This window comes from Cupressus sempervirens, chromosome 7 (genome assembly GCF_028749045.1).
Source record: "Cupressus sempervirens isolate cs-2001-9-10 chromosome 7, ASM2874904v1, whole genome shotgun sequence".
In the NCBI taxonomy this organism is placed as follows: Eukaryota; Viridiplantae; Streptophyta; class Pinopsida; order Cupressales; family Cupressaceae; genus Cupressus; species Cupressus sempervirens.
Window position 1 is genome coordinate 628,655,341 of NC_143124.1, and position 27,458 is coordinate 628,682,798.

Genomic DNA, 27,458 nt, shown 5'->3' on the forward strand with positions numbered 1-27,458 from the left:
TCACTATGTAATTGCAATAAAATGCTCTAATCTCTGTCAAAGACTCATCAGTACCAAACCGAGAATCAAGAGATGACTCCGATCTTTGACTTCAAACAAATGGTCGGGCAGGATCTTGGGTAACCCACTCAACAAACCCAACCACAAAATCCCTTTGGGGAAGCATTGTAGCCAAGGTCTCTAGAGTCTTTCCCACCAAACAATGAATACCGCAAGAACCCCAGATGAGAGTACCCTCAGAAGCTCTGTATGGCCCCTCCTACAATTCTAGACCCTCAAGTAGATACTCCATAAATGACTCTATGCAGTAGAAATTATATGAAGAAGTATCAACATGCTCCCCTGCAATCCACAACTAATCCCTTTGAAATTGTGGCACTACCACTTGTCTATCACTATAAGTTGTATGAGATGAAGTAATAGATTTTCTTTCGACAAAAGAAAACAAATCCCCCTGAGATTTTCTTTCCACCTCAATAGTAAGATCCTATAAACATCGATCTTGGGACCCATCAAAAAACTCCTTGGAGTCATCACCCAATATCTGACAAGGGGTGTCATACCTAGTGCAACTCATAGCATCGACAAATGGATCATTAGATGTGTCCATACTATCTGCATCCCCACCACCTAACAAAGCCTCAACTACCGTCACCTAACTCTGCACACTTGTCTCTATGCCAAGCTATGAATCAATAACACTAGAGCATGAACCCACATCTACTGACCTTGCTGTAGCACCCAAATCACCAACATCATAGCTGGGTGACTCCATATGTACCTCGGTCCCACCTAAGGAAGCAATTGCCTCCTGCATTGGAGCAACACTACGATAGATGACGCATAAGTCTCCAATAACAACTCCCTCCTCGAGAGAGTCTAAACAGTCAGTGACAACTACATCAACTGCCTCTAAACTAACCGTAGCAACTACTCTTGGAGCCTCAACCTATTGAAGCTCATTGTTGCCTCCGCTGCCATTGATACAACCACTTGTCTATCATCAATACTTCGGAAATGACTAGTAGGTGTTGTACTAAATATAGGTCCATCTGCATCATGGACACCTGTTGGGGAAAACTCAAGCCTCCTTCTTGCCGACCTTCTAAAGGCGAAAACCATATACCTTGTTGCACTCTCAACCGTCTTTGGATTCAACAAGCTCCCAACCATCCTTTTCTGATGAAGCTTAAGTTTCTCTATACTCTACTGTAAAGCATTTATTTTCCTGCTAACTTCCTCATTACTCCATAGACTTCTCGAACTGCCAGTCCTCCTATGTTTATCCATGGCTAGGAAATGCTAGAGTGCTGTTCACTCCAAATGCAACAACAAATCTGAAAATAAAATAAATTTCCTACCCCATAGGATGGTAGGAAACCACTCTGATACCACCGTAATAACCCCAACCAGTTATAACTTCGTCAAACACCAAATTCTTTTATAATTCAGTGGTTTGACATTTCATCAAACACCTTGTAAGCAAGCTTTGATACCACTGAAATAAACCTTGTTGGCTCTCAAACAATCTATGCTGAAGAATTGATTTCTTTTTTTTTTGTTCGAGGTTTTGCAATAATAATTTCAACTCAAATATTTAGATATTACATAAGGAATATACAACTGAAAAATTCTAGATTTCAATATCAACTTAGATATTGAGTATTTTCACAAAATACCCACAACCCAATTGATAAAATATCCCCTATTATCTAAATCAACAATACCCAGAAAAATTAGAAGTTACAATCCATGAATTTATAGGTAAGACATGCCTTGAAACCCTTTAAAATGAAGAGTAGCAGCAACAAAGAATTCTTTGACCAACAAATGCAATTGCAGATTTGGAAAATGTTGTTCCCAAAATGTAGATAGAAAATAACACCCAGCAATAGATATAAATTGGCGCTCAACTAACTCCAAATTAATCAACACACAATTTGATATAACGATTCCAATGAATCCCTTCACAAATTCCATAACAACCTCCAACAACAAGAAAAATTAACTTCTCCTTACCAACAATTAATACAGTAGGAGAAATAACATGTATACCTCAGCACAATCTGCCAAGCAATCTCAGAATTGAATCTACAATACTTCAGCTGTAGATACCAAACTCTTATACTTTAGCAAGGGCACAAAAATTAGAACTTCAAAAGTGTCACAAAGATAACAAAGAAAGATAAGATAATCAAATAATTGGATGCTTTTCTCATCAAATGTTTTCATATTTATAATCTCCAAATGGTACCAGTTTTCTAAAAGTACTCTACTTAAGAAGCTTTCTCTACACAACATTAAAATATAATAAAGTGTCATTAATATAATTTATTAATTACTTTTGGCTCTAAAAATGACCTTTTCCATGATAACTTAATAATCTGACATGCAAGACCACTGTTTCTTGTTCCCGTGATTTAAAACTTTTCATCACGGTTCCAACAAGCTATGATGATGAAGTGACCAACCAACAACACCAACAAAAATAACAACCTTAGCCTATTTAGATGAATAATAATAATTCACTTGTCTTGCGAAAACAACTAAAGAAGCATTAGAATCGAAATCTGACAACAACAAAGTGATCCTGATGATGAAAGATGATGAATGAATCTAACAGGGTGACTTACTATAAATAGATGCTTCCTCCAAGATTCTTGGAGCCCAAACTAGAAGCCCGAAATAAAAACTCAGAGCGTTACACAACTCCTCTAACTCAAACGAGCTCATCGAAACCAACAATTTGACTTACTATAAATAGTAAGTCCCTCAAATGGAGCCAAAACACACCATAGGCTACTGAAAAGCCTATAACCCCACAACGGAGACCCTCAAAGACCACTGCCAGCGCACGAGGATCGCGATGGTGAATTGACCAAACCAACTACAGGAACTTGCTAAAAATGGGGACATTACATCTTTACTTAGAAAACGTTGATGATTCATGGAATTTAAATTCTAGGGTTTATTTCACACTACACCCCATAGAGGTTATTTTCTTGATTATGTCAAAGGGAATTTTGGGCTAGTTTATTTGGGAGATAATGAACCTTGTCAGATTGTTGTAAAGAGAAGAATTAAGAATAAGTTGCAAAATGAGAATCATTGGCTATTACAAGAGGTAAGACTTGTTCCAAGGCTGAGTAGGAACTAAATTTCAGTAGTGCAACTAGGTAACGAGGGTTGCATAGTTATTTTTAATGATTAAAATTGGAAGGTTTTAAAAGGTTCTTTAATAGTAATAAAAAGTATGAAAATAGGCACCTTATATCTTAGTGCAGGTCATGTTGTTCCTTCTACTTTAATTGTTTAAGAGAAAAATGAATATTTAGGAATAGTTGCTGCAGTTGAACAAAGAGAACAAATAGTTGTTGTAGATTCTAAAACAACATTATGACACAATAGACTTGGGCACATGAGTGAAAAATGTATGAAATTACTTCAATCAAAGAATATTTTCCATGGTCTATAATGTGTTTATATGGATTGCTGTGAACGTTGTGTGTACGGAAAACAAAAGAGAGTGAGTTTTGTAAAGAGTGAGAATGAAAAGAAAAATGAGAAATTAGAGCTTGTGCATCTAGATGTATGAGGACCAGCTTAGATATCTTCACTTGGTGGCTCTCATTATTATGTTACATTCAATGATGATGTAATTAGAGAAGCATGGATTTATTTCCATAGAAAGGAATTTAAGAAATGGAAAAGTTTGATTGAGAATGAGACATGTAAAAGACTAAAATGTTTTAGATATCATAATGGTGGTGAGTATTGCAGCAAAGAGTTTGAAGATTGTTCTTCCACTAATGGTATTCATAGGTAGAAAACTGTTCCAAGGACTCCACAAAAAAATGGAGTGGCTAAACATTTGAACAGGACAATAATGGAGCATGCAAGGAGTATGAGGTTGCATATTGGGCTACCCTTAAACATTTGGGCAAAGGTTGTTAATACTGTTGTATATTTAATTAGTATAGGTTCCTCTACTCCTTTGGGCTTTGGTATTCCAAAGAAAGCATGGACTAGTAAGAGGGTGAGTTATTTTTTTCTCAAAACCTTCAGTTGTGAAGCATTTGCACATATAGATTCTGAAAATAGAACCACACTGGAAGCTAAATGTAAGAAATTTGTATTTGTTGGATATGATATTGATGATTTTGGTTATAGATTTTGAGATTTTGAAAATCATAAAATTATAAGAAGCAAAAATGTCTATTCAATGAGAAAGTGGTGTACAAAGATTTGTTGCAGTAGTATGAGAAGAACGAAAATGATTATGTAGTGCTAGATGATACTCAAAAGGATGATGTTCTTGTAGTCCCTCATGCTCTGTAGCAACAACAACAAATACCACAAACCCCAATGAATGTTAGATGGTCAACAAGGCTAAGTAGACCTCCAAAAATATTTTCTCCCTCGTTGTACTCTATTTTATTAACAGATCCCAGTGAACAAGAATATTATGATGAAGATGTGCAGGTTGATACAAAGCTTTAGTGGGAGCAATGAAAGTAGAAATAGACTCCTTGTTGAAAAATCAGACTTGGGATTTATGTAAGTTATTTGTAAGTAAAAAGGCTTTACAAAATAAATGGATTTACAGGCTGAAAGAAGAGGATAGAGGCAAGAAAAGATTTAAAACTAGGTTATTTCTAAAGGGATTTGCAAAGAAAAAGAGAATTGATTTTGATGAGATATTTTGTCTAGTTGTTCAAATGACTTCTATTGGTATTATTTTAAGTATTGTGGCTCCTGAAGATTTGCATTTGGAACAAATTGATGCTAAAACAAATTCTCCTCATGGTGATTTCGATGAAGAAATATATATGGAACAACCACAGGGATTTGAGGTTAAAGGTAAGGAGAATTTAGTGTGTGGATTGAATAAAGGTCTATATGGCTTGAAGTAAACAGCTCGGCAATGGTATTTTAAATTTATTATTTTAATAAATGAGCATGGTTACATTTAGTGTCATTCAGACCATTGTGTTTATTTTAAGAGGTTGGATGATGATAGCTGCATTATTTTGTGTTTATATGTTGAAGATATGCTTGTAATTGGGTCTAACATAGATCACATTAAGGGATTGAAACAACAGTTAGCACATTCATTTTCTATAAAGCATTTGGGGGTACCAAAACAAATCCTTGGTATGAAAATTTGTAGAGATAGGAAACACAGGAAATTGACTCTATGTCAGGTTTCTTATATTGAGAAGGTGTTGTAGTGTTTCTGTATGGAGAATGCCATAGCTGTCAGCACAACTTTACTTGGTCATTTGAAATTGACAAAGGAGATGTGTCCAAAGACACAAAAAGAGGGGGATAAAATATCCAAGGTACCTTATGCTTTAGTTGTAGGAAGTTTAATGTATGCCATGGTGTGTACTAGACCAGATATTGCATACATTGTGAGAGTTGTTAGCATGTATGAGTCATCCTAGTATTGAGCATTGGAATGTGGTCAAATGGATTCTAAGATATTTGAGAGGTATATCCAGTCATAGTTACGGGACTCTGCGAGTCCAAGGCAGAGTGCACAATTCCGAGGCAAATTGCCTTTGGACTTAGACTCGACAGTCTTGACAGAGTCCACGTGGACTCATAGAGTACTGAGACTCTCTGGGCTCGCCAAGTCCCAAGCTCAAGAGTCTCTTCTTTATTTTTCTAGATTTTAAAATTAATTTTAATTTTTTTAATTTTTTAATTTTTAAATATTTTTACAGCAACACACAAAGTGAAAAAATAAAATAAAATAAAAGGTTTAGGGATTTTTTTTTGCTTTGGACCTCTAGCTGTGAGTTAATCTGCTCTTCAAGAATGTAGCCTCTTGAAGATTTTGTACGGTGGACGAAATCCCGCCCCTTATATTAGTTTAGGGAAAGAGAAGAAGGCATCAATATTAAGTGGATAAACCAACATATTGGACTTGCGTGTAATGTTCTGACCCATGCAACTACTCTCAATAATCTCTCTCTTCGATTCTAGAAGACAGTATGGTGTGGTGGTGTGGATGTATAGATGCCAACTGAAGGCCATACGGTGTCTATATGACTAGACGGAATGATGGTGTGGAGATGCAAGCTGCCATACACCAAGGACGAGAAGGTCGTACGACGTGGTGGACAGTGGAGTCCATATGGGAGATTGGGGGGGAATGACACAATGGCTGTACGGTAGGACTATGTGGCCATACGAGATAGCTATGTGGCCGTATGGTGGCCATACGGTGGTGGAGGAGCAACTCGTGCAACTGAGCCGTCAGTGATGTATCGATTTGTTGTGCAATTGTTCTACAAGGATGAAGGGGTGTGCGGATGGAAAAAGAAAACTTAATAATGCAGGCTAACTTTAGAGATACAAATTCATCAGATAGTACCAAACAATAATGAAAAATAGAACACAAAAACCTTCGATGAGATTTGCCAAAAGATGGTGCTCCGATTTGCTAGATCCGAGCGAAGTGTTACAGGCAATGGAATAGGGTGAGGGTTAAATCCCACTAAAACTGGGTAAACCAAATAGGGAAGGCCTTTCACTTCCAAAATTTGGCAAAAAATAGAGAACTCCAACAGAAATTCATAGTACAGAGAAATAATCTGAATTGCATACCTAAAGACTACCTACAAGCCATGTTTAAATACCTATTGCGAAAACTTTCCGAGGGTGTACAAAGATAGTCAACGACGACACAAACTACGGAAACAAAATAAAAATGGGTCCAAAATATATTGAATCAATTGGCCCATTAACAATAGTTTGATAAATGATTTATTTTATAACAGGAACATTATAGTCCTTCCGTCCCAATTTTTGCTTGTCCTCAAGAAAAAGCAATGCCGGGTGCTAGAGAATGTGCTTACCTTCCCATGTCGCGTCGTCCAATGGCAGTTGTTTCCAACACACCAAATATTCCTTCACCATGCGATTCCGCAGAGTCTTCTCATGTACTTCAATGATCTCGGCTAGTTCCAATATGAGCTTTCCTTCTTCATTGAGTGGCGGAATGTCTATGGCTACCATGACGTTCTGCCCCATGGCCTTCTTCAGGCATGAAATATGAAAGATGTTATGAATACGGCTTCCTTTCGGATGTTCCAACTTGTAAGTGACTTCGTCAATGCGACGAACTATGCGATAGGGGCCATAAAATTGTGGCTTCAATTTTTCTTTTCCCTTTTCCTTCAATGAGGATTGTCGATATGGCTGGAGCCCGAGATAAATCAAGTCCCCTACTTCGAAACTCCTCTTTATTTGGTGTTTGTCAATGGACATCTTTTGTTGATTCTATGCCCGTTGTAAGTTCTCCTTCAGGTATCATAGGATGTCCTATCCCTCTTGAAGCCAATCCCTCGCCCTTGGTGCGTGACTGTCTCCTAGCACTGTGTCAATGAAGGAAAGGAGTTTGTACCTATACAGAGCTTTGAATAGTGTTATCCCGATGGACATGTGATAGGTGGTGTTGTAACTATACTCTCCTAGGTGTATCCATTTGACCCATGCCCATTGTTGTGTTGAAACATAGTTTCGAAGGTAACCTTTGAGCCACTTGTTCACAATCTCCGTTTGTCCGTCTGTCTGAGGGTGGTAACTAGTACTTGGTGACAATTCTGTCCTTGCCAATCAGAATAGTTCTGTCTAGAAGATACTGATGAATCGCCCATCCCGATCACTGACAATGTTTCGTGGTAACCTATGTAGACGAAAGACTTCTATAAACAACTCAGCAACTTGTGTGGCCTGAAAATCGGAGGGGATGGTGAAGCAATGTGCGTACTTTGTCAACCTATCAACCACCACGAAAATAAAATCCTTTCCATTCACCTTGGGAAGCCCCATTATGAAATCCATTGAGATACTTTCTCACTTATGTTCTGAAATCGACAGAGGTTGTAGTAACCCGACAGGTAGAGTATGTTCAAATTTGTTTTGCTGGCAGACCACACACTCTCTTACATACTGCAGTACATCTCCTTTAAGTTCTTTCCATGAAAACCTCTCCTTGAGACTTCTGTATGTTTTGAGGAAGCTCAAGTGTCCTGCCAAGGGTGAGTTGTGTACCTCCTTCAGGATTTTTTGCTTTAATTTAGATTCAGGCACTAGGAATATCCAACTTTTATAGTAAATAATGTCATCCACCACTTTGTACTGATCATCCTTGGTGATGCCATGCATTAGCTCACAAGCAAATGTGTTTCTGAAATATTCTACCAACAAATGTGCTTTTCAGTCGGCTGAAATCTGGGTTAGTAAGCAAACGATGGGTTTTCTGGACAAGGCATCTACAACCACATTGTTCTTTCCTTTTACATATTCAATGTCAAAATCAAAAGCCTAAATCTTGCTTACCTATTTCTGTTGCCTCTCGTTCAAATCTCGTTGCTTCAAAAAATATCTCAAACTATTGTGATCCGTGCAGACAACAAACTTGACACCTACTAGATACTGCCAGAACTTGGTTAGTGCATGTACGATGGCCAACATCTCTTTGTCGTAGATGAAATATAGGCATTCTGTTTGCGTAAACTTCCTACTCTCATAAGCTATGGGGTGTCTATCTTGTATCAGTATCGTGCCAATGCCTTCTCCAGATGCGTCGCACTTCAAAATAAACGATCGAGTGAAATTAGGTAATGCAAGTATGGGACAAGTGCTCATTGCCTCTTTTAGTTTATCAAAAGTGAGTTGTGCCTTTTCATTCCACTGGAAAGACCCCTTCCTTGTCAAATCTGTTAAGGGTGCGCTGAGCTGAGAGAATCCTTTAACAAACCTCTGGTAATAACTGCCCAGTTTGAAAAACCCTTGCAAATCTATTAGTGATTTTGGGGGAGGCCAATCAAGGATAGCTTGAATCTTCTCTTGTTGAACTTGAACTCCATATTTATTGATGACATGTCCCTGGTACAATATTTTTGTCATACTGAATTCACACTTGGATTGCTTGGTGAACAAAGACTGCTCCTTCATGATCCTTAGGACTTCATCTAGATGTTTCAGGTGCTCCTCCCATGTCCTGCTATAAATAAGAAGATCATCAAAAAATACTAATAAGTACTTACGCAATTGTTTGTTGAAGATGCGATTCATGCACGATTGGAATGTAGCAGGTGCATTTGTTAATCTGAATGACATGACCAACAACTCATAATGCCTGTAATGACAACGAAAAGCTATCTTTTCCATGTTTTCCTCCCTCATGCGGATCTGATGGTATCTGGAGCAAAGATCTATTTTCGAAAAATAGACCGTGCCATGCAATTCATCCAGCAACTCATCTATCTTTGGAATGGGATATCTATTCTTTACTTTTTTTTGTTCAACGTACAGTAGTCCACACACATGTGCATTGTCCCGTCCTTTTTGACCAATACCACTGACGATGCGAAAGGGCTCAAACTGGGATGGATCCATCCTTTCTTTAGCAGTTCCTGAATCGTCTTTTCGATCTCATCTTTGAATTTCTTGGGATGGCAGTATGGTGTAGTTATGACCGGCTTGGCTCTTGCTTCCAATTCGATAGTATGTTCAAACCCTTGATGTGGTGGTATGCTGGGGGGAATGTCTATAAAAACTTTAACATGGTCACTCAAAATTTTTTGGAGGTCATCATCATGGGGAGGTGTCCGTTGCCCTTTTATAGGTTCCGCCGAGACAAAACAATGTGCAAGCCACGCAACGTCATCACACCGAAAAATTGCCTCCATCCAATATGCAGAAACTTCCTTTGGACCTTCATTTGCCATCCCGCGGAGAAAAACATTTTTTCCATCGACAACAAAAGTGAAGTCCATCCATTTGAAACTCTGAGTGTATTCATTAAGTGTCTCCATCCATTGTATGCCTAGGATAACCTCCATATCATCAAGATCCACTATGAACGAATCTTCAATCACCATGTGATTCGCCATTGTGATACTTAGCTGAGGTACAAGGTGTGTGCAGGGTAGGAAAGTCCCTTCGGTAACTTTGACCTGAATTCCTATGTGCGTCTCTGTAGGCAGACCTCTTCATTTTACTAGAGAGGAGTTTATGAAGTTTAGCGTAGCTCTAGTATCGAACATCACCATAACCCATTGTTCTTGAAGGGTTCCCACGATTTATTGTGCACCTTGGGCTACCGGCTAGGGTAATAGTTCCTTCGCGTCATACCAACACTGCAATTCTTTCCATATGGTTCAAACTAACTGTTGGTGTCATCGTGATGTTGGTTGTCTTTGGTAGGTATTTCTTCCTGTTCGTCATCATCGGACACAACCTCAATTTAGTGGATCTTCCCTTTTCCAAGGCATCTATGTTTAGGCTCCCAAGGTCCCTTGCAATTGAAACAAAGTTTCTTCCTCCGGAGCTCCTATCTGGTGGCTTCATCCAACGATGGCTTCTTGGGTAGAGGTTTATTATCTCTATCCCTTGGAAACATCAAGGGTTTGGAATGTGAGTAACTTCGCAAGGATGATGCTGATGATGATGCCATACTCTGTGCCTTCTTAATGGCCTCCAATAGGGTGGCACGATTGAACCCCTTTACCCAACCTTTCAGTGGTCCTGTTTGTCCGTCCATGAAGAGCACTATCCGTCTTCTTTCAAAAATGTCTGTGACCAAAACAACGAGTTTCTGAAATTCCGCACTGTATTGGTCGACCGATCCAGTTTGTCTCAGTTGTGCCAAATCTTTGAAATTGAGTTCCGGATCTCTACCATCAAATCGATCTATCAATCTCTTAGTGAATTTCGTATAAGTCTTTATTTGATCATGCCCCAGTGTGATGGTGCCGTGATGCCACATTCATGCCCAACTCCCTCCAAGTGCAATGCAACAAATTTGATTGCTTCTTCTAGCATGGGATTAAGCTGGAAGTAAGTATTGGCCTTCATTACCCACGCTTGTGTGGATATAGATTTGGATCCGTCAAATGTAGACAAATTTACTTTACTCAACTTCCTCTTGAGATCATCATTAAAATATCCTCTGTTTCCACTTCCTGAATATCTCATTTTTAGATTTGCATAATCTTTGTAGGATATATCTTCCTCAAAATTTGCATTCTTCCAGTCTTCTCTTAGTCGTTTTTTGCATTTCTTTAAAGGTCGGTTGCTTCCCTCTAGTTGGTGTCTAAAAAGACGGCATGGAAGGTCGAGAGCGTGTTGGATGAGGGTTTGTTTTACTCGACACCGAGTCCGCGCTGTGACCATTTTGTTCTTCGAATATTTTATTGTCTGCCAATTTCTAGAGAGTTTCTTCCATGAGTCGCTGAGTATCATTGATTTCTGCTTGATTCTTCGCAAGTTCTCTTAGTAGTGCCACGAGTTCGGCAACTATTGGTTCTGGTTCAACGGCCATTCTATCAACAGAAGGGGTTCTTTGTCTCTTCTGGCTATAAACTCTTATTCACTATTCATAGGCTGACAGGATTGAAGCACTCTGATACCACTGTAATGTTCTAACCCAACAACTACTCTCAACAATCTTTCTCTTCGATTTTGGAAGGCAGTACGGTGTGGTGGCATGGATGTACGAATGCCAACTAAAGGTTGTATGGTGTCTATATGATTGGATGGAATGATGGTCTGGAGATGCGGGCGATTGTACACCAAGGACGAGAACGCCGTACAGCGTGGTGGACAATAGAGTCCGTACGGGAGATAGGCCATACAAGGGAGGGGGGGAATGACACAAGGGTCGTATGGTAGGACTATGTGTTCGTACGGTGGCCGAGGAGCAACTTGTGCAACAGAGTATGCCGTCAATGATGTATTGATCTATTGGGCTATTGTTTTGGAAGGATGAAGGGGTGTGCTGATGGAAGAAATAAAACTTAATAATGCAGGCTAACCTTAGAGATCCAAATTCACCAAATAGTACCAAACAATAATGAAAAATAGAACACAAAAACCTTCGATTAGATTTGCCAAAAGATGGTGCTTTGATTTGCCAGATTCGAGTGAAGTGTTATAGGCGACAGAATAGGATGAGGGTTAAATTCCACCGAAACTGGGTAAACCAAATAGGGAAGGTCTTTCACTTCTCAAAGGTCTTCTCTTAGTCGTTTTTTGCATTTCTTTAAAGGTCGGTTGCTTCCCTCTAGTTGGTGTCTAAAAGGACGGCATGGAAGGTCGAGAGCGTGCTGGATGAGGGTTTGTTTTACTCGACACCGAGTCCGCGCTGTGACCATTTTGTTCTTCGAATATTTTATTGTCTGCCAATTTCTAGAGAGTTTCTTCCATGAGTCGCTAAGTATCATTGATTTGTGCCTGATTCTTCGCAAGTTCTCTTAGTATTGCCACGAGTTCGGCAACTATTGGTTCTGGTTCGACGGCCATTCTATCAACGGAAGGGGTTCTTTGTCTCTTCTGGCTATAAACTCTTATTCACTATTCATAGGCTGACAGGATTGAAGCACTCTGATACCATTGTAATGTTCTAACCCAACAACTACTCTCAACAATCTTTCTCTTCGATTTTGGAAGGCAGTACGGTGTGGTGGCATGGATGTACAAATGCCAACTGAAGGTTGTATGGTGTCTATATGATTGGATGGAATGATGGTCTGGAGATGCGGGCGATTGTACACCAAGGACGAGAAGGCCGTACAGCGTGGTGGACAATAGAGTCCGTACGGGAGATAGGCCATACAAGGGAGGGGGGGAATGACACAAGGGTCGTATGGTAGGACTATGTGTTCGTACGGTGGCCGAGGAGCAACTTGTGCAACAGAGTATGCCGTCAATGATGTATTGATCTATTGGGCTATTGTTTTGGAAGGATGAAGGGGTGTGCTGATGGAAGAAATAAAACTTAATAATGCAGGCTAACCTTAGAGATCCAAATTCATCAAATAGTACCAAACAATAATGAAAAATAGAACACAAAAACCTTCGATTAGATTTGCCAAAAGATGGTGCTTTGATTTGCCAGATCTGAGTGAAGTGTTATAGGCGACAGAATAGTATGAGGGTTAAATTCCACCGAAACTGGGTAAACCAAATAGGGAAGGTCTTTCACTTCTCAAATGGCGAACAAGAGAGAACTCCAACAGGAATTCACAGTACAGAGAATAATCCGAATTGCATACCTAAAGACTACCTACAAGCTGTGCTTAAATACCTAAAGGGAAAACTTTCGAAGGGTGTACAAAGATAGCCAACAGCGGCACAAATGACGGAAACAAAATAAAAATGGGTCCGAGATATATTAAATCAATCAACTCATTAACAATAGTTTGATAAATGATTTATTTTATAACGGGAACATTACATTGTGTGGGCAGAATCCATATATAGTACAACAGACCTAGGATTGAAAGCTCAATAAAGCACTTAATTTACTCTTCCAACACGAGGCTTGGATGTTAGTAGAAGCAATAGATTTATCCATTAAAATCATTAGATCAGAGTTGAAGTTAATGATATCATTACAGTGAGGAGAAGATCCAAACCTTTGGCGAAGAGAACTACACAGACCCTAGCTGTGCAACCAATAGTTGCTTTAAAATATTCTCCAGGTTTGGGACAACAGTATTCAACATGAGTTTTTAGTGTTATAATTGAAGTTAAATGAGTACCAGCAACTAGTATCTTGTAAGGGGATCAATTGTGCTTTTCAAGACATTATTGCATCTAGTTATTGTTGTACAATAAACCCAAAATTGTACAGGTCCTGCTATGCTAGTATTTTCTATTATTTTCAAGTAAATAAAGTTTGAAAATTTCTATGTATTGGCGTTAATTGTCGTAGTTAAAATTCCAGAATGTATTCTTTCTATTTGCATTGCATCTAACTTTCCATAAATACTATAGACATTTGACATTGCAATGACACTACAGTGACACTATGTTTATTACTTTATAATATTATATTGTGTTATTCAGTTTTTTTCCTTCAGAAATTCGCTTTTATACTTATGTGATCTATGCAAAATTGTGTATGTGTACTAAGTAGCTTCTGTTTCTCTCAATTATAATTCATTTGATGTTAATTGGGTAAAAGATGCATGAAAAAAGTCTTAAAATCCTTAAAAATCTTTGAATTTCATGGATTTTTCAATTTTTCGAGTCCTTGCTGAGTCCAAGTCCAATTTTGACTTTCCGAGTTAGAGGCGAGTCCAAGTCTCGTAACACAGTAAATGTTTACATTTTGGGGGTTCTTGTAATGTCCTTATTTTTCCTAACATTGGAGTTTTAGGGATTAGCCTATGATTGTGGTCCTTGTAGGCTAATTATTGTGGATAGAGGGTCTTCTGTGGCAGTGGCTTGGCTTGGGAGGGTCTTATCTTCTCCACATTTCAGTAAGCTACAGGTTGGTCTTCGTTTGGCTCAGATTGGACTTCGTTTGGGCTTAGTTTTGTGTACTTACTATTTGTGGTAAGTTGGTGTTGATCAAGATGGACCCTTTTCTATTTTTGGAAAGTGCATTTGGTCACATGGAGAAATAATAGGTATGACTTCTATTTCAGACGACGTATTTAAATGATGAGTAGTTTAGGAGTTATTATATTTTTAGTGGCCAAATTATTATTAATTATTAAATGACTTATTTTAAAGTTATAATTTAACTTTATAATTTCACTTAAGTTTAGAGTTGAGTTATCATTGGAAAGTGTCATTTATTAATTAGTTAAGCCAAGTCAAGTTAGAGAATCTAATGGAAGCATCTAATTAATGTTGTGTGGTGAAGCTTCTTGAGTGAAGTTACATTTCTTTGACATAGTCTGGTGATACCCTGGCTTCTACATCATTAACACAGATTTTTAGTGCTATGTTGTAGGCTATGTTGTTGGTTCTGACGATGATACTGACTTACAGTTGGTTGAGTGATGATAGGGATGTCATGAGTTTCTGATGGGATCCTGGTGGAGGTTTTAGTGTGTTGTCGGATAGCTTGAGGACAAGTAATCTTGGGGAGGGAGGACTGTAATGTCCCCATTTCTTGGTGAGCTCTTACAATTGATTGAGTTAGTTCATTATAGTGACCCTCGTGAGCTTCCAAGGTGATTCGGGGGGTCTCCGTTGTGAACTTACTATCAACTATCTACTATCAACAAGGTTCAAGAATGAAACATTTGAAAATTAATTTTTAAATACAAAGCTGAAAGTAAATACAAAATATAAATTGATTTCTAAAACGAAAAAAATATTGTAAATAAAAAAAAACTGTGTTGAACTTGATTAGACACTTGCCAATTCAAATCTTCTTGCTCCTCTTGCTCCTCTTGATGTTGTAATCCCTTGCAAAATCACCCACTAAGCTCTCAAAAACTCCTCCAACCTCTTTTGCTTACTTTGCTCACTGCTGCTCCAAAACAATAAAATGAAAATGTGAAACGAAAATGAGATGTATTGGCTTTATTAAGCCTTGAAATATACCTCATGGGACCCACACCCAACTAAGGTTCCCTTCCTAAAAAAAAATATTTTTATTTTTTTCACTTTTTAGTCAAGGTGTCGTCTGCACCCTGCACACATCCTAATGCGCACTCTCCACACCCTGAAATCATGTAATATCCCCATTTCCGAGATCAATTTATATGATAATAGAGTTAAATATATAAGATTAAACAATTAAATAAATAAATACAATTATAATTATAATATATAGTTATAATAACATTGATAAAATTCAATTATAGAAATATATACAATAATTGAGATATATATCTCAAACTTAAAAAGGGATGTAATAATGATTAATAATAAAATTAAATCCAAGATAAAATAAATAAATAGAATTTATAATTCTAATAGTTGATGATTAATTGAAAATGTACTATTGAAATATAAGCCTCAAAAGAATATATTGCTAATAAACATTAGAAGATAACAATAAACATTATAATTTAAAAATGAAAAGAGTATAGCATTAATAACCAAATGAACAAAATGACTAGGCGACTGAAAGTCGCGACTCACCACATGTGACCATATATATATAGTGGTCGATGACAAAAAGGGGAGGCATGGAACTAGATGGAAGGATATATATAATGGATACTTATTCAGCAATCAAATACAGATTGGAGAGGCTGAAGGGGAGGTAAGTCTGCAGGGAAAAATCAATAACCAGAGTGAAAAGTAATATATTTAAATCAAGGTCACCATAATAAATTGAGGGTATTACATAGTCAACATGTTTTCAGACAGAGATATGAAGAATAATAGACAGTCAACATTGTCCTTTAATTAGAACACATGCATATGATATAGAAGACGTAAAGTAATTTATATGAGTTTTTCGTACAGCTAGGAAAGAAGAACTAAACATGGAACCACATAAAAATAGGATGGCATCCATTGGAGAATATATATAGCCGGCAGAGAACATAGAATAAATAATGGAGAATAGATATATTACAGAGGAAGGAGAAAGATCGCCACCAACTCTGCCCAGTCAACACTAACCAGCACTCCATCAGTATTATAACCTACAGATATAGAGATCATTACATACGAAGAGACTAAAAGGCAGTGGGGAATTTATTCCACCTTTCACTGATCATATCAGCAAGTAGACTACAGTAAAGTTAACGTTACAACAAGCATATATAGACGACTTGGATTTGTTTCTGATCATTCCCAATACAAAGACATCATATTTTGCAACACAGGCAACAAAGGATAATTATCTCTTATTGTTATTGAATGTTTAATTGTTATTGCTTTGTTCAGGAAAATACGCACAATGTCACTATACTCTTCTAAAAGAATCAGTGGGATCCATAATCATTATTACATTATTTGAAACTGCAGAAATATTAAACTGACAAGACACAAATATTGCACATTTAATAGACTCTGGTCTGTCATAAATTTCAGAGAGTACAAGATATCAGATTCCTAGAGCTAGTATTATTCAGACAGTGCATTTATATATACAAGACTAGTAATTGGTTCAAAGACTGCAACTCACCATGACTGTCAAATTGCAAATTTTGAGATATTGTGTCGGATAAACTAGAATGAGTTCTCTTACTACCTAAATCTAACTATAAAGGTATATAGTTTTAAAAAGATCCCATCCAGGGATATTATGACGCACCCGCATCCCTGCATCCCGCCCAAGAGCTCTGACCGGTGTGGCCACATTTTTGCTGCGGTGGGGTATTCAAGTGTGCAACATAGCACACCGGGGACATATTCGCACCTGGTGTATGGGGTTTTTGACCCAGGTTTTGGACCTGAGTTACACTGGTTATTACAGATCTAGGTAAATCAGTGTGTTTTTCTTGTTTTGAGGTCGCTTGGGGACAGACAAATTTAGAGTAGGGCAGACTATAATGTCCCTGATTTCATGAGTGCCAACAATCAGAGGATTGGGCTATTTCCTCACTCTTATAGGCTAATGGAGTTACTGGGAGGGTCTAGTTAGAGGCCAATTTCCCACTTGAGTGGTCAGGGATGTTCGTGATTGCTCTCTGTTTGGTTCAATTTGCCACACTTACTATTTATAGTGTTGATTTAGCAAATTCAACATTTTAATCTTTACGAGAACGCCTGAACATGTTGTGATGTAGTATTGAGATTTGACAATATTTGGGCTTGAGCAGTTAATCAGGGACTTACTATTAATTGTAAGTTAGTTTTGCACAAATTTTATGTTTGGCAGGGCATCTAGACGGGCCTTAGTTGTAGTATGGACCCTTGACATCTTTGTTGTTGAGGTATTCAGGGATTTACTAATTATAGTAGATCATGAATTGATAAAGAGGGACCTTTACTATGTTTAGTAAGGTAGTTGGGTGCACAGTGGACATAATTACAATGTTCAGATGAAATTGAGAAATAATGATTATTTGTGGAGTTTTGTTGTTTTAATTATTAAAAAATTGATTACTTTATTAATAATTATTAGGTTAAAGTTAATTTATATTCAGTGAGGCCACGATCCTTAATTTAAGTGATTTAAAGTGCAATTAATGGATTATATATTGGAAGCCAAAATATTAAAGTATTTTATAAAGTCAATGTGTACACAGGTTATATTATTTTAAATGATGCTAAAGTGCATTTATAATCCATGAATATGAAGACTTATTATATTCATTGTGTACCCATGTTTGAAGACTTATTATAAAGTCTTATTAAAAACGTAGAAGTGTATTTAAATTCTATTAAGGAGATTGGACTTATAAAAGGACATCAAAAAGAAAATCAACCTCATTATTGATGATCATTTTGACTATGCTTTTGGGAATTTCAGATTATGGAAGAGAAACCAAGGGTTTCAGGCATTTTTTTGCATTGAAGAATGAATGCTCTTCATTGTAATTGCAATCTTGAGGCTGTGAGAGATCAGCTGAATCATTGTCATAGTGTGGGCTTCATCCAGGAGTCCAATCTGAGCATAAAGATCAGATTTGTGCAAGGGTTTGAAGCATTTTGGAAGTTTAATCTAAGGCAGACCTGTAGCTTCATTGTTGCAGCCATTGTTGATCAGATTTCAAGCTATTCATTTTTTGTTGTTATTCATCCTTTCAGAGGGTTTCAAGAAAATTAGTATTTACAAGAATTTGCCTGGAGAGGGTTCTTACACAAGGCCTTCGATATAGGTTTTGTTCCTTGCAGCAACTCTATTGAAAATTCAATTTTCCTTTTTGATGGTAATTTTAGCAATTCATTGGGAAATGCATCTCGAAATCAGAGAAGGAAGCGACTGTTCTCAAAAGTTGGAGTTCCCTTTCTTCATTTAAGGCTACCATGAAGAATTGGTTTCCTTGTTTTCATTTTTTTTCTTTAATTGTATAACAAAAATAGTCTCTATGGTTACAAGTTTATATATTCCATAGATCTTAACTCTATGACCACTGTCATTGTACACTACACTATCTATAGGTAGCAATCTATAGTGGCTTCGCATTTGGTTTGATTCCTAGTATGCCATCATATGTTCCTAGAGGTGTAACATATAAATCTACCCTAGTTTTATTCTCGGGAAACTTAATTAAGGCTTTGTTATGGAACTTGCTAACTGTTCTTGTAGTCTTGTCACCATACTAAATTGTGCATGACATATCCATTTCCCTTGTTCCTAATGACATCTTTTCTATTAACTTTGGTGATAGAAATTCTCCAAAGAGCTAGTGTCTAAATAGAAATAGGCTTACCAAGGAACATACCTCTTACTTCCATGGAAACATTTCAATACTGAGTTCCCCAGTTCCTTACATTTTAATGCTGAGTTCGCCAGTTCGTTACTGTAGCATAGATTTGGCATTGTTGAGGAAGTTGATTAGGGGTTAATATTTGTCTCGTTGGGCAGTCCCTAACATAATGATTGCCTTTGAAGCATCCTTTGGGAAGTCATTTGGTGTTTTTAGGTGTTGATTTCCTACCAATTTTTTGTGAATTGCCATTGTAGTTGTTTCTTTGATTCCTGTTCTCCATAACATTTAGTATGGCATAGTCTCTCCTCTTGCTGTAGATTGTTTCATATAGTCCTTGGATTCTATCTTCTTTTCAAAGGTGAACTTTGTATCTCTGAAATTTTGTCTTGCTATGGCCAAAGATGGACTTTGTTTTTCTGTTTAGGAGCCTTTTCCAAAACCTGATTCAGATTTTCAGGACCAAACATGTCCACTTCAGCCCTAATATCTGTGTCCATCTCTAGAAGGAATTTCTTGGCTTGAGATTTTTCATCCCTTTGATATATAGGAATATACTTTTAGCTTAGCCAATTGATCCCAATAATGTTGTACAAACATGTTAGCTTGCCTTCAGAAATTATGTTGTCTTCTCATCATAAAACAGTTGCGGAATCCATCTCTCCCAAAAATGCCCAACAAATTGCCCCTAACTCAGACTCTTGAGAATTATTAAATTGCTTCTTGATATTAACTCACTAACTAGCAGATTCACAGGTTAGTTGATATGCACACCATATAACATTCATGTTCTCAAGGTAATCCTTCAAAGTATTTTTCCTTCTTGGTCAACCAATCTTCTGCAACATCTTCGATTTGTTTTCCATCATATTTTGGAAGAATGTTTTTCTTAATATCTTTAGAGTGATCCAAACTGGGCCCTCTTTGGGTAGGCATGACTATAGTTGACTCCTTGGGTAGTGAATTCTCTGGTGGATTATTTTCTGTTCCAACCATATGAGGGTTATGGTCTAGGTTCTGTTCTAGAGGATCCAAGATATTTTCCAAGTTGCCTTGCCTCTTCCTCAATTGTTTAACTTTTAACTCCAAGTCATTGAGTTTTTGTCCATTTTTTAAGTCAATAATTTGATGATTGCTTCTATACCACTGCCAATATCTGCTTTTGGGTTGGACCAGCTGGTTTTTTATTATGGGGTATCCAAGTTTTGGTGATTGTTACTCTGGTACATGTGTAAACAAAACAATGGCAAAAGAATAACTTTAAATTTTTACCTTTTGATCAGCTATGTTTAAGGAGATAAAGTATTTAAAACATGCCAAGTAAGACAAGAACAATATCTTTATTTATGTTCAATAAGGATATTTAACATGTTTGGGACTATTGTGGTTCATTAATATCAAAGGACAGCAGATTGTAAAATTTGCTAACCCTTTATATTCTGTAAAGAGGTCTTAGAATAGTCTGAAATACTAACACATGTACACAATCTACATTCTCACACACACACACACACAGACATATGTATGTATGTATGTATGTCTTACATTTTGTCCACAATCATAGAGAAAATATCAAACAACTTAAAATTTGTTCTTTTTTGGTGCACATTTTTCTTCTTTCCGCAAGTTTTGCCCTACTTAATTTCATTAAAAGGACAATAGATGCTAGTATTTTTGTGTTAGTGGTTTTGGTATCAACTCTTTGAGAGGATGGATACAAAAATAATAGTGTTTTTGTGTCTGCATATTCAAATTCCATTCAACAGCTATCAATAGTTAAAACAAAATGAAAAAATTGAGCCTGCCGATTAAGGAAAATCAGGCTGCAGCATCTTATCTTTTAAATGATAATAATGAGTTTATCACAAAATGATTTTAATAGAGACGACAAACAGGGGTTGTGGAAATTATCCATTCACACTGTCATTCCTGCTATTAAATAAATCAATACATATTTATTTATTCAAATAGCTATTGATGTCTTGTTTGGAGGCCAATAGTCTCTTCCCATCTTGCCTATGTTTTACCATTTTATGTAATGGTTTCCTTGATTTATATATTCTTCTGCTTGGAAGTTATCATGTAAATACAGTATAAAGCGGCATGCACTAGGCTTTGTAAGATTCTGTTCTATAACTTCTATTATTCCACATGGTTCATACACATTTAAGAGAGAATTACAGTAAGCTTCTTTGATCACTTTGAAGAGGATGTTGGTGAATTTTAATTTTGCAAATTATAATATAAATACAATCTTTGGGATTTTATAATGCTTGCTCTAATATGTGATTTATATTTAGGGATTTATTTATATTGTATGGGTTATTTTTTAACTTACGTTTCTTCTCTATCTAGGCACTGGTAAAATAAGGGATCAAACTCCAAATAGTTTTAAACCAATGGAACAAAAGGATTCAGTTTTCACAAAAAGGTAAAATGTTACTAGTTGATTTGTATACCTTTCAAAAGAAAGATCCGTTTTATGAATTTATATTTGCCTTTGTTACCCAAGACTTCTTAAGGTCATGTGATATTCCTATTTTCCTATATGTTGACTGTCCTTACTAAACGAAGATTATGTACTGAAGAAAAGAAAAAGAGAGTTTTATTTATTTACCAATAGATTCTCTTATCCTCGTACAATAAAAATAAAAATAATCAGTCTAAAAGTGAGAAATCTGAGCTATCTAATTTTTAAATATAGGTTGTATATCTTGACCTTGTATTTCTGTTGAAATTTTTATTATCTCTGAGATTTTATACGTCAATGTAATGTATTCCTCATGGAGAAGGAAAATGTAAACCCATCCATTATATTTAATTTTAAAGCCCCAACAGAGGTATAATTATTTTTTTAAAGCTAATTACAGAATCAATTATAGGTTTAGTTGAGTTCAACTTCAACCACATATTAACATCATCATGACATTGCTAGCATTTTTGTTTGTCATTCAGAAAATAACTTAAACTAGATGTCAAGTGACAAAAATACTCCAAATTTGCAAGGAGAGTTCCTTATTCTAAGCCACTAAAATCTAAACAATATACAAGGTGCTCCTTATAGACTGTTGTAATATACAACCCTGTTTTACCATTGTTTTTTAGTTTTGCAATGGTTTTGAAATGATAAACAAAGTGCAGATAATAAAGTAGCTTGCAGCAACTCAACAACCCAGAAAACTGACAAAGCTCAGAAATATGTGAAGCTTAAAATTGTATTTTTTATTTCATGTATTAATAGCATAACATGTTGTTGATGGGTGTTTTGTTATACTCACCAAAACAGGATAAAGTTCCAAATATTTTATTAGCTCTTGAACAAGAAAACTCAAATGCTAAACTACGTGATCAAATAAGGCAACCCCAAGGTTTACAATGCGAACATGTGACTTTATGATGGATATACACTCAGTGAAATAATGTGATTTTGCAGGTAATCACAAAAGGACTATAAAATTGTTCCTATATTTTATCAAATTCCTTTCCATTAAACAACAGATAATATTGCAATGAGGCTCTTCAACTAATCCTAATAAAGATTTTTTAAAATAAAATGCAAAAAAAATGGGTTTAGGAATCTGATCTACTTCTAACAATGTAAGAAACTATTGCTGACCTAGTGAAACCAAACCAAGATTTGCTTCACCATGAGTAAACAACTGTACACAAAGATGATGTAATCTCCCAAGGTTATGCAAATGATTATGAAATCGCTTATCACATCAAAACCATAAACATGTGAATCAATGAGAATAAATCAAGTGAAATGAAACTTTTAAAATTAGTTCAAACTAACCATACACTGAAATTTGCAATCAACAATTTACAAATGGTATTAGCATAAGGGTTTTACCACAAATCAAAAAAAAATTCTCCATTCAACTATTTAACTCAATGGAAACAAATCTAAACTAATGAGTAGGAAACCATTCTAACATCCTGTCATAACCCCATAACAGCACATGACTAATGTAAATATAAATTTTATTTTAATATAAATATATATATGTTCAATTCATCATAAAAAAACCATTAATTATTTTAATGTTGACCATTTGCATTAACACAATATGAATTTATAAAATTAAAATTAGTCAATGTGATATCATTATTATCAATACGTAATACTGAATTCTCGCATTCATAATAATACAAAGGTAAATAATAAATGATTATAATAATAATCATATTCATATGTGTAAGAATATAAATTGAAAGATATAATAAAATTATTAACATGCTAACTAATCCCATCCATAAGTCGGTAGACAAAGACTCACGACCTGTGATCAAAAAGAGGTATATAGATTAAAGGTGAGTATCTAATTGGGGGTCAATGATTCATACAAAAGTTTACTGATTGTTGCCAAATGAAGAAGTCTGCCGTACACTTCACTGACTTGGTGAGCGAATCAGTTTTGGAAAGGAAAGAATAGGGGAGCACATAAATGATAAACCGTACACTGCCGACGGTCTTTGGATTGCCAACGTGGCAAGGTCATCAAACCTCGTAGCAAGAAAAGTGCCAGTCCAAGTCAATGCAACCAAGCAAAGAAGGGAGGACTCTGCCACTGCCAAATCCATTGGGTCGCATTCACTCGACATAGGTACATATGGCCATTTCAGATATTTATAAATTATTAAATATGTTTACATATTACAATGAATGGTTACGTAATAAATATATATCTTGTTTTCATTTTCAAAATAAATGAATGAACATAGGTACAAATCTATATATATTTGTAATATAATATTTATAGGAATCAATAATTAAAAATAATAAAATATTGAATGAATATAATATGTTTGATCCAAGTGTAAACTTGGTGGAGGATGTTCATAATGAATCTCAAATATAGTCCAAGTGTAGCTTAGTGGAGGGCATTCATTGCGAATGTCATAATGTGATCCAAGTACACTTCGTGGAGGGCATTCTTCATGAATTTTATATTATGATCCAAGTCCACTTGGTGGAGAATGATCCGAGTATAAATTGGTGAAGGGCATTTATTGCGAATGTCATTGAACGATCCAAGTATAATTTGGTAGAGGGCATTCATTGTGAATGTTAAAGTACAATGCAATAACTTGGTGGAGAACATTCATTATGAATGTTAATCATTTTGAATTAGAAAACTTATTAAAGACATGAAATATTCAATTAAATTTATTATGAACTTATCAAATTCTTTGTAATTATTATGGCCCCAAACTAACCCTAATGGTGGGGGCATTACAATGGTATCAGAACATAATCCTGCCATCGTGTGGAATTCTGGTTAGTATATACATCTAAAGAACAATGACCAAACAACTAGTCCAAGAATTAAGAAGCTTTATGGAACAAACTAATGAATGAATCAAAAACTCCAATAAAATATTACTTGAAGCTATACAAAAATTAAGCAACAATAACAATTAGAGTGAAAGGCCTAAGCCACAAAGAGGTTGTCATTCTAATCATGAGGAAAATGAGCATTCATCACAAAGTTTAGTTCTACGAGATACATTTCCTTTGTTCATTCCAAGAGGAGAATCTATTGTAGAAGACAAAACAACCACTAACAGTGTGGAAGAAGTTGCACAAAGGTATGCGAACTTGGGCCCAAACATTCGACGACTTATTTCCTTTGAAGAATGACACAAAACCAAAATCATGGAAAATAAAAAGAAAAATCATGTAGATGAAGACCTTTGGGAGAAAGTAAATAAAGTAAAACTACCATGTTTTGATGGGTCAGGAAAGGAAACTGCTCAATTATGGGTACAAAAGTTAGATACATATCTATCATACAATCCGATGGCAGGAGGAGGTGCTATTATGTTTGCCATACTTCATTTAAGGGGATCAGCTCATAAATGATGGCACTATGGCCAAAATTCCTTAGGGCTCAAAAAAATTACCACCTTTAATGAATTTAGTCAAAGGCTAATTAATAGGTTTGACCAAAGAGACTCTAAATGGTACTTCAAGAGCTAACTCACCTCAAACAATCAAGGATAGTGGAAGAATTTGCAAATCAGTTTCAAGACCCATCTGTAATGGTTCCGAATCTATCCCAAGGACTTCTCACTCATCTATTTAAAGGACTTAAAAATGCCCTCAAAATCCTTGTAAAACCCCTTGAACCCTAGAGTTTAGAGGAAGCCATCGGGAAAGAATAGAAGGTTGAATCTAATAGGACAAATGTAAGACTGAAAAATCCTAAAACATCTTTTGAACATAAAGAGACAAGAAAGGAAGACCAAGAAAAGAAATTTCACTTGTGCCACGAACTATGGAATGTCGGTCATAGGTGCCCAAAAAGAGACAATCTGCTAAAGAAAGGATTATGTTTCAAATGTAAAGAACCCTGGGAGCATAATCATCAATGTAAGAGGGGAAAATTGAATAAAATTACACATAACAACGAAAGTCCCAATAAAATGGCAAGATCTGATGAACAAGAGCGTGTGTCGTTAGTAGTGATCACTCAAGAGGATGGAGATAACCCTTTTCAAATCAATGATATACTTTAAAAAGTCATTAGATCTAACATTAAAGAAATTGTTTCCTTGAAGACAAGCAAATTTGGGGTGGGCAAACTGTCATAACCCCATAACAACATATGACTAATGTAAATATAGATCTTATTTATAGTATAAATATATATATTTTCATTTCATTATAAATAAACCATTAATCATTTTAATGTTAACCATTTACACTAAACAATATTAATCTATAAAATTATTTCGTCAATGTGATATCATTATCATCAATATGTAATATAATACTAAATGATTGCATTTATAATAATACAAAGGTAAACAATAAATGATTATATTAATAATCATATTCATATGTATAAGAAAATAATTGTGAGATATAATAAAATTATTAACATGCTAACTAATCCCATCCATTAGTCGGTAGTCAAAGAGTCACAACCCGTGATCAAAAAGAGGTATATATATAGCAAAGATGGCAATCTAATTGAGGGCAATGAATCATACAAAAGTTTTTTTTTGAATATTTCCAAATGAAGAAGTCTATCATACACTCTGAAGATGTGGCAAGGGAATCAATTTTGGAACAGGAAGAGCACAGGAGCACCTAAACCGTACACTATTGACAGTATCTGGATCGCCAACATGGTAAGGTCATTGGACCTCATGGCAAGAAAAGTGTCCATCCAAGTCAATACGACCAAGAAAAGGAGGGAGGACTCTTGCCACCGCTAAATCCATTGGTTCCCACACACTCAACATAGGTAAATAGGGACATTTAAGATATTTATACATTATTGAACATGTTTACATATTACAATCAATGGTTATGTAATAAATATATTCCTTTTTTCCTTTTTCAAAATAAATGAATGAACATAGGTACAAATCTATTTATATTTGTAATATAACATATATAGGAATCATCAATAAAAAAAATACTAAAAGGTTGAATGAATATAATATCTTTGATCCAAGTGCAAACTTGGTGGAGGAAGTTCATTTTGAATGTTAGATATGATCCAAGTGTAGCTTGGCATAGGGCATTCATTGCGAATGTCATAGAACGATTCAAGCATAACTTGGTGGAGGGCATTTATTGTGAATGTTATAGTGCCCGATTGAATAACTTGGTGGAAAACATTCTTTACGAATGTTAATGATTTTGAATTCGACAACTTATTAAAGATTTGAAATATTCAAGTAAATTTATTATGAACTTATCAAATTCTTTGTAATCATTATGGTCCCAAACTAACCCTAATGGTGGGGACACTACACATCCCAAAACAACAAAAGTTCTCACCAAGTTTTGGTGAGTTTGTAATAATTCCAGTAGTATTTTGGCAACAATTTCACAAAAAGTCTCCTTTACAATGGAAACGAGTAAGCCTTTATGTAGGGCTTTTAATTACAAACCAAGGCCCAAGATTGATTCTGAATCAACAACCAAGATAATTCAAAGGAAATTCTAAATGAGTAGTTACAATTACCACCTTCCTTCATACATTTAATGCCATAAAATGAGGAAATTGCAAGTCCTTAAATATAATCCTTTTGAAAATAAACCAAAGAAAATTATCATACCCATAATGGTATGATTTATAAAGAGTACACATATCCACTTGTTGATGAGTCAGGTTCAGTGAATGTAGACCTATTGACCTTGAATTATATGATTGGTTAGAAATGACTAGGTGCTACTTCAACTTGCATATCTTGTAAGCTTTATTAGAAATGAGTCATTTTAATTTTGATTAACCTAACCTCTTTTTGTGACTTGCAACGACTTTTGATTAATCTAGACAAGACCCAAGTGATGGTATTCAATTGTTTGAAGACTTCCCACCCTCACTTCTTCTTCCAGGGTGT

General features: G+C 35.8%; 1 protein-coding gene across 5 annotated transcripts in view; it reads left to right on the forward strand.

Moving 5' to 3' along the window:
* The window catches only part of LOC149548267 (uncharacterized), a 312,683-nt gene that overhangs the window by 143,586 nt on the left and 141,639 nt on the right, over positions 1-27,458 (forward strand). For all 5 annotated transcript variants that reach the window (XM_089792325.1, XM_089792327.1, XM_089792328.1 and 2 more), the window contains one exon: positions 21,450-21,525. In XM_089792325.1, coding sequence (XP_089648451.1) covers positions 21,450-21,525 — 76 coding nt within the window. The remainder of the gene's footprint in view (positions 1-21,449; positions 21,526-27,458) is intronic.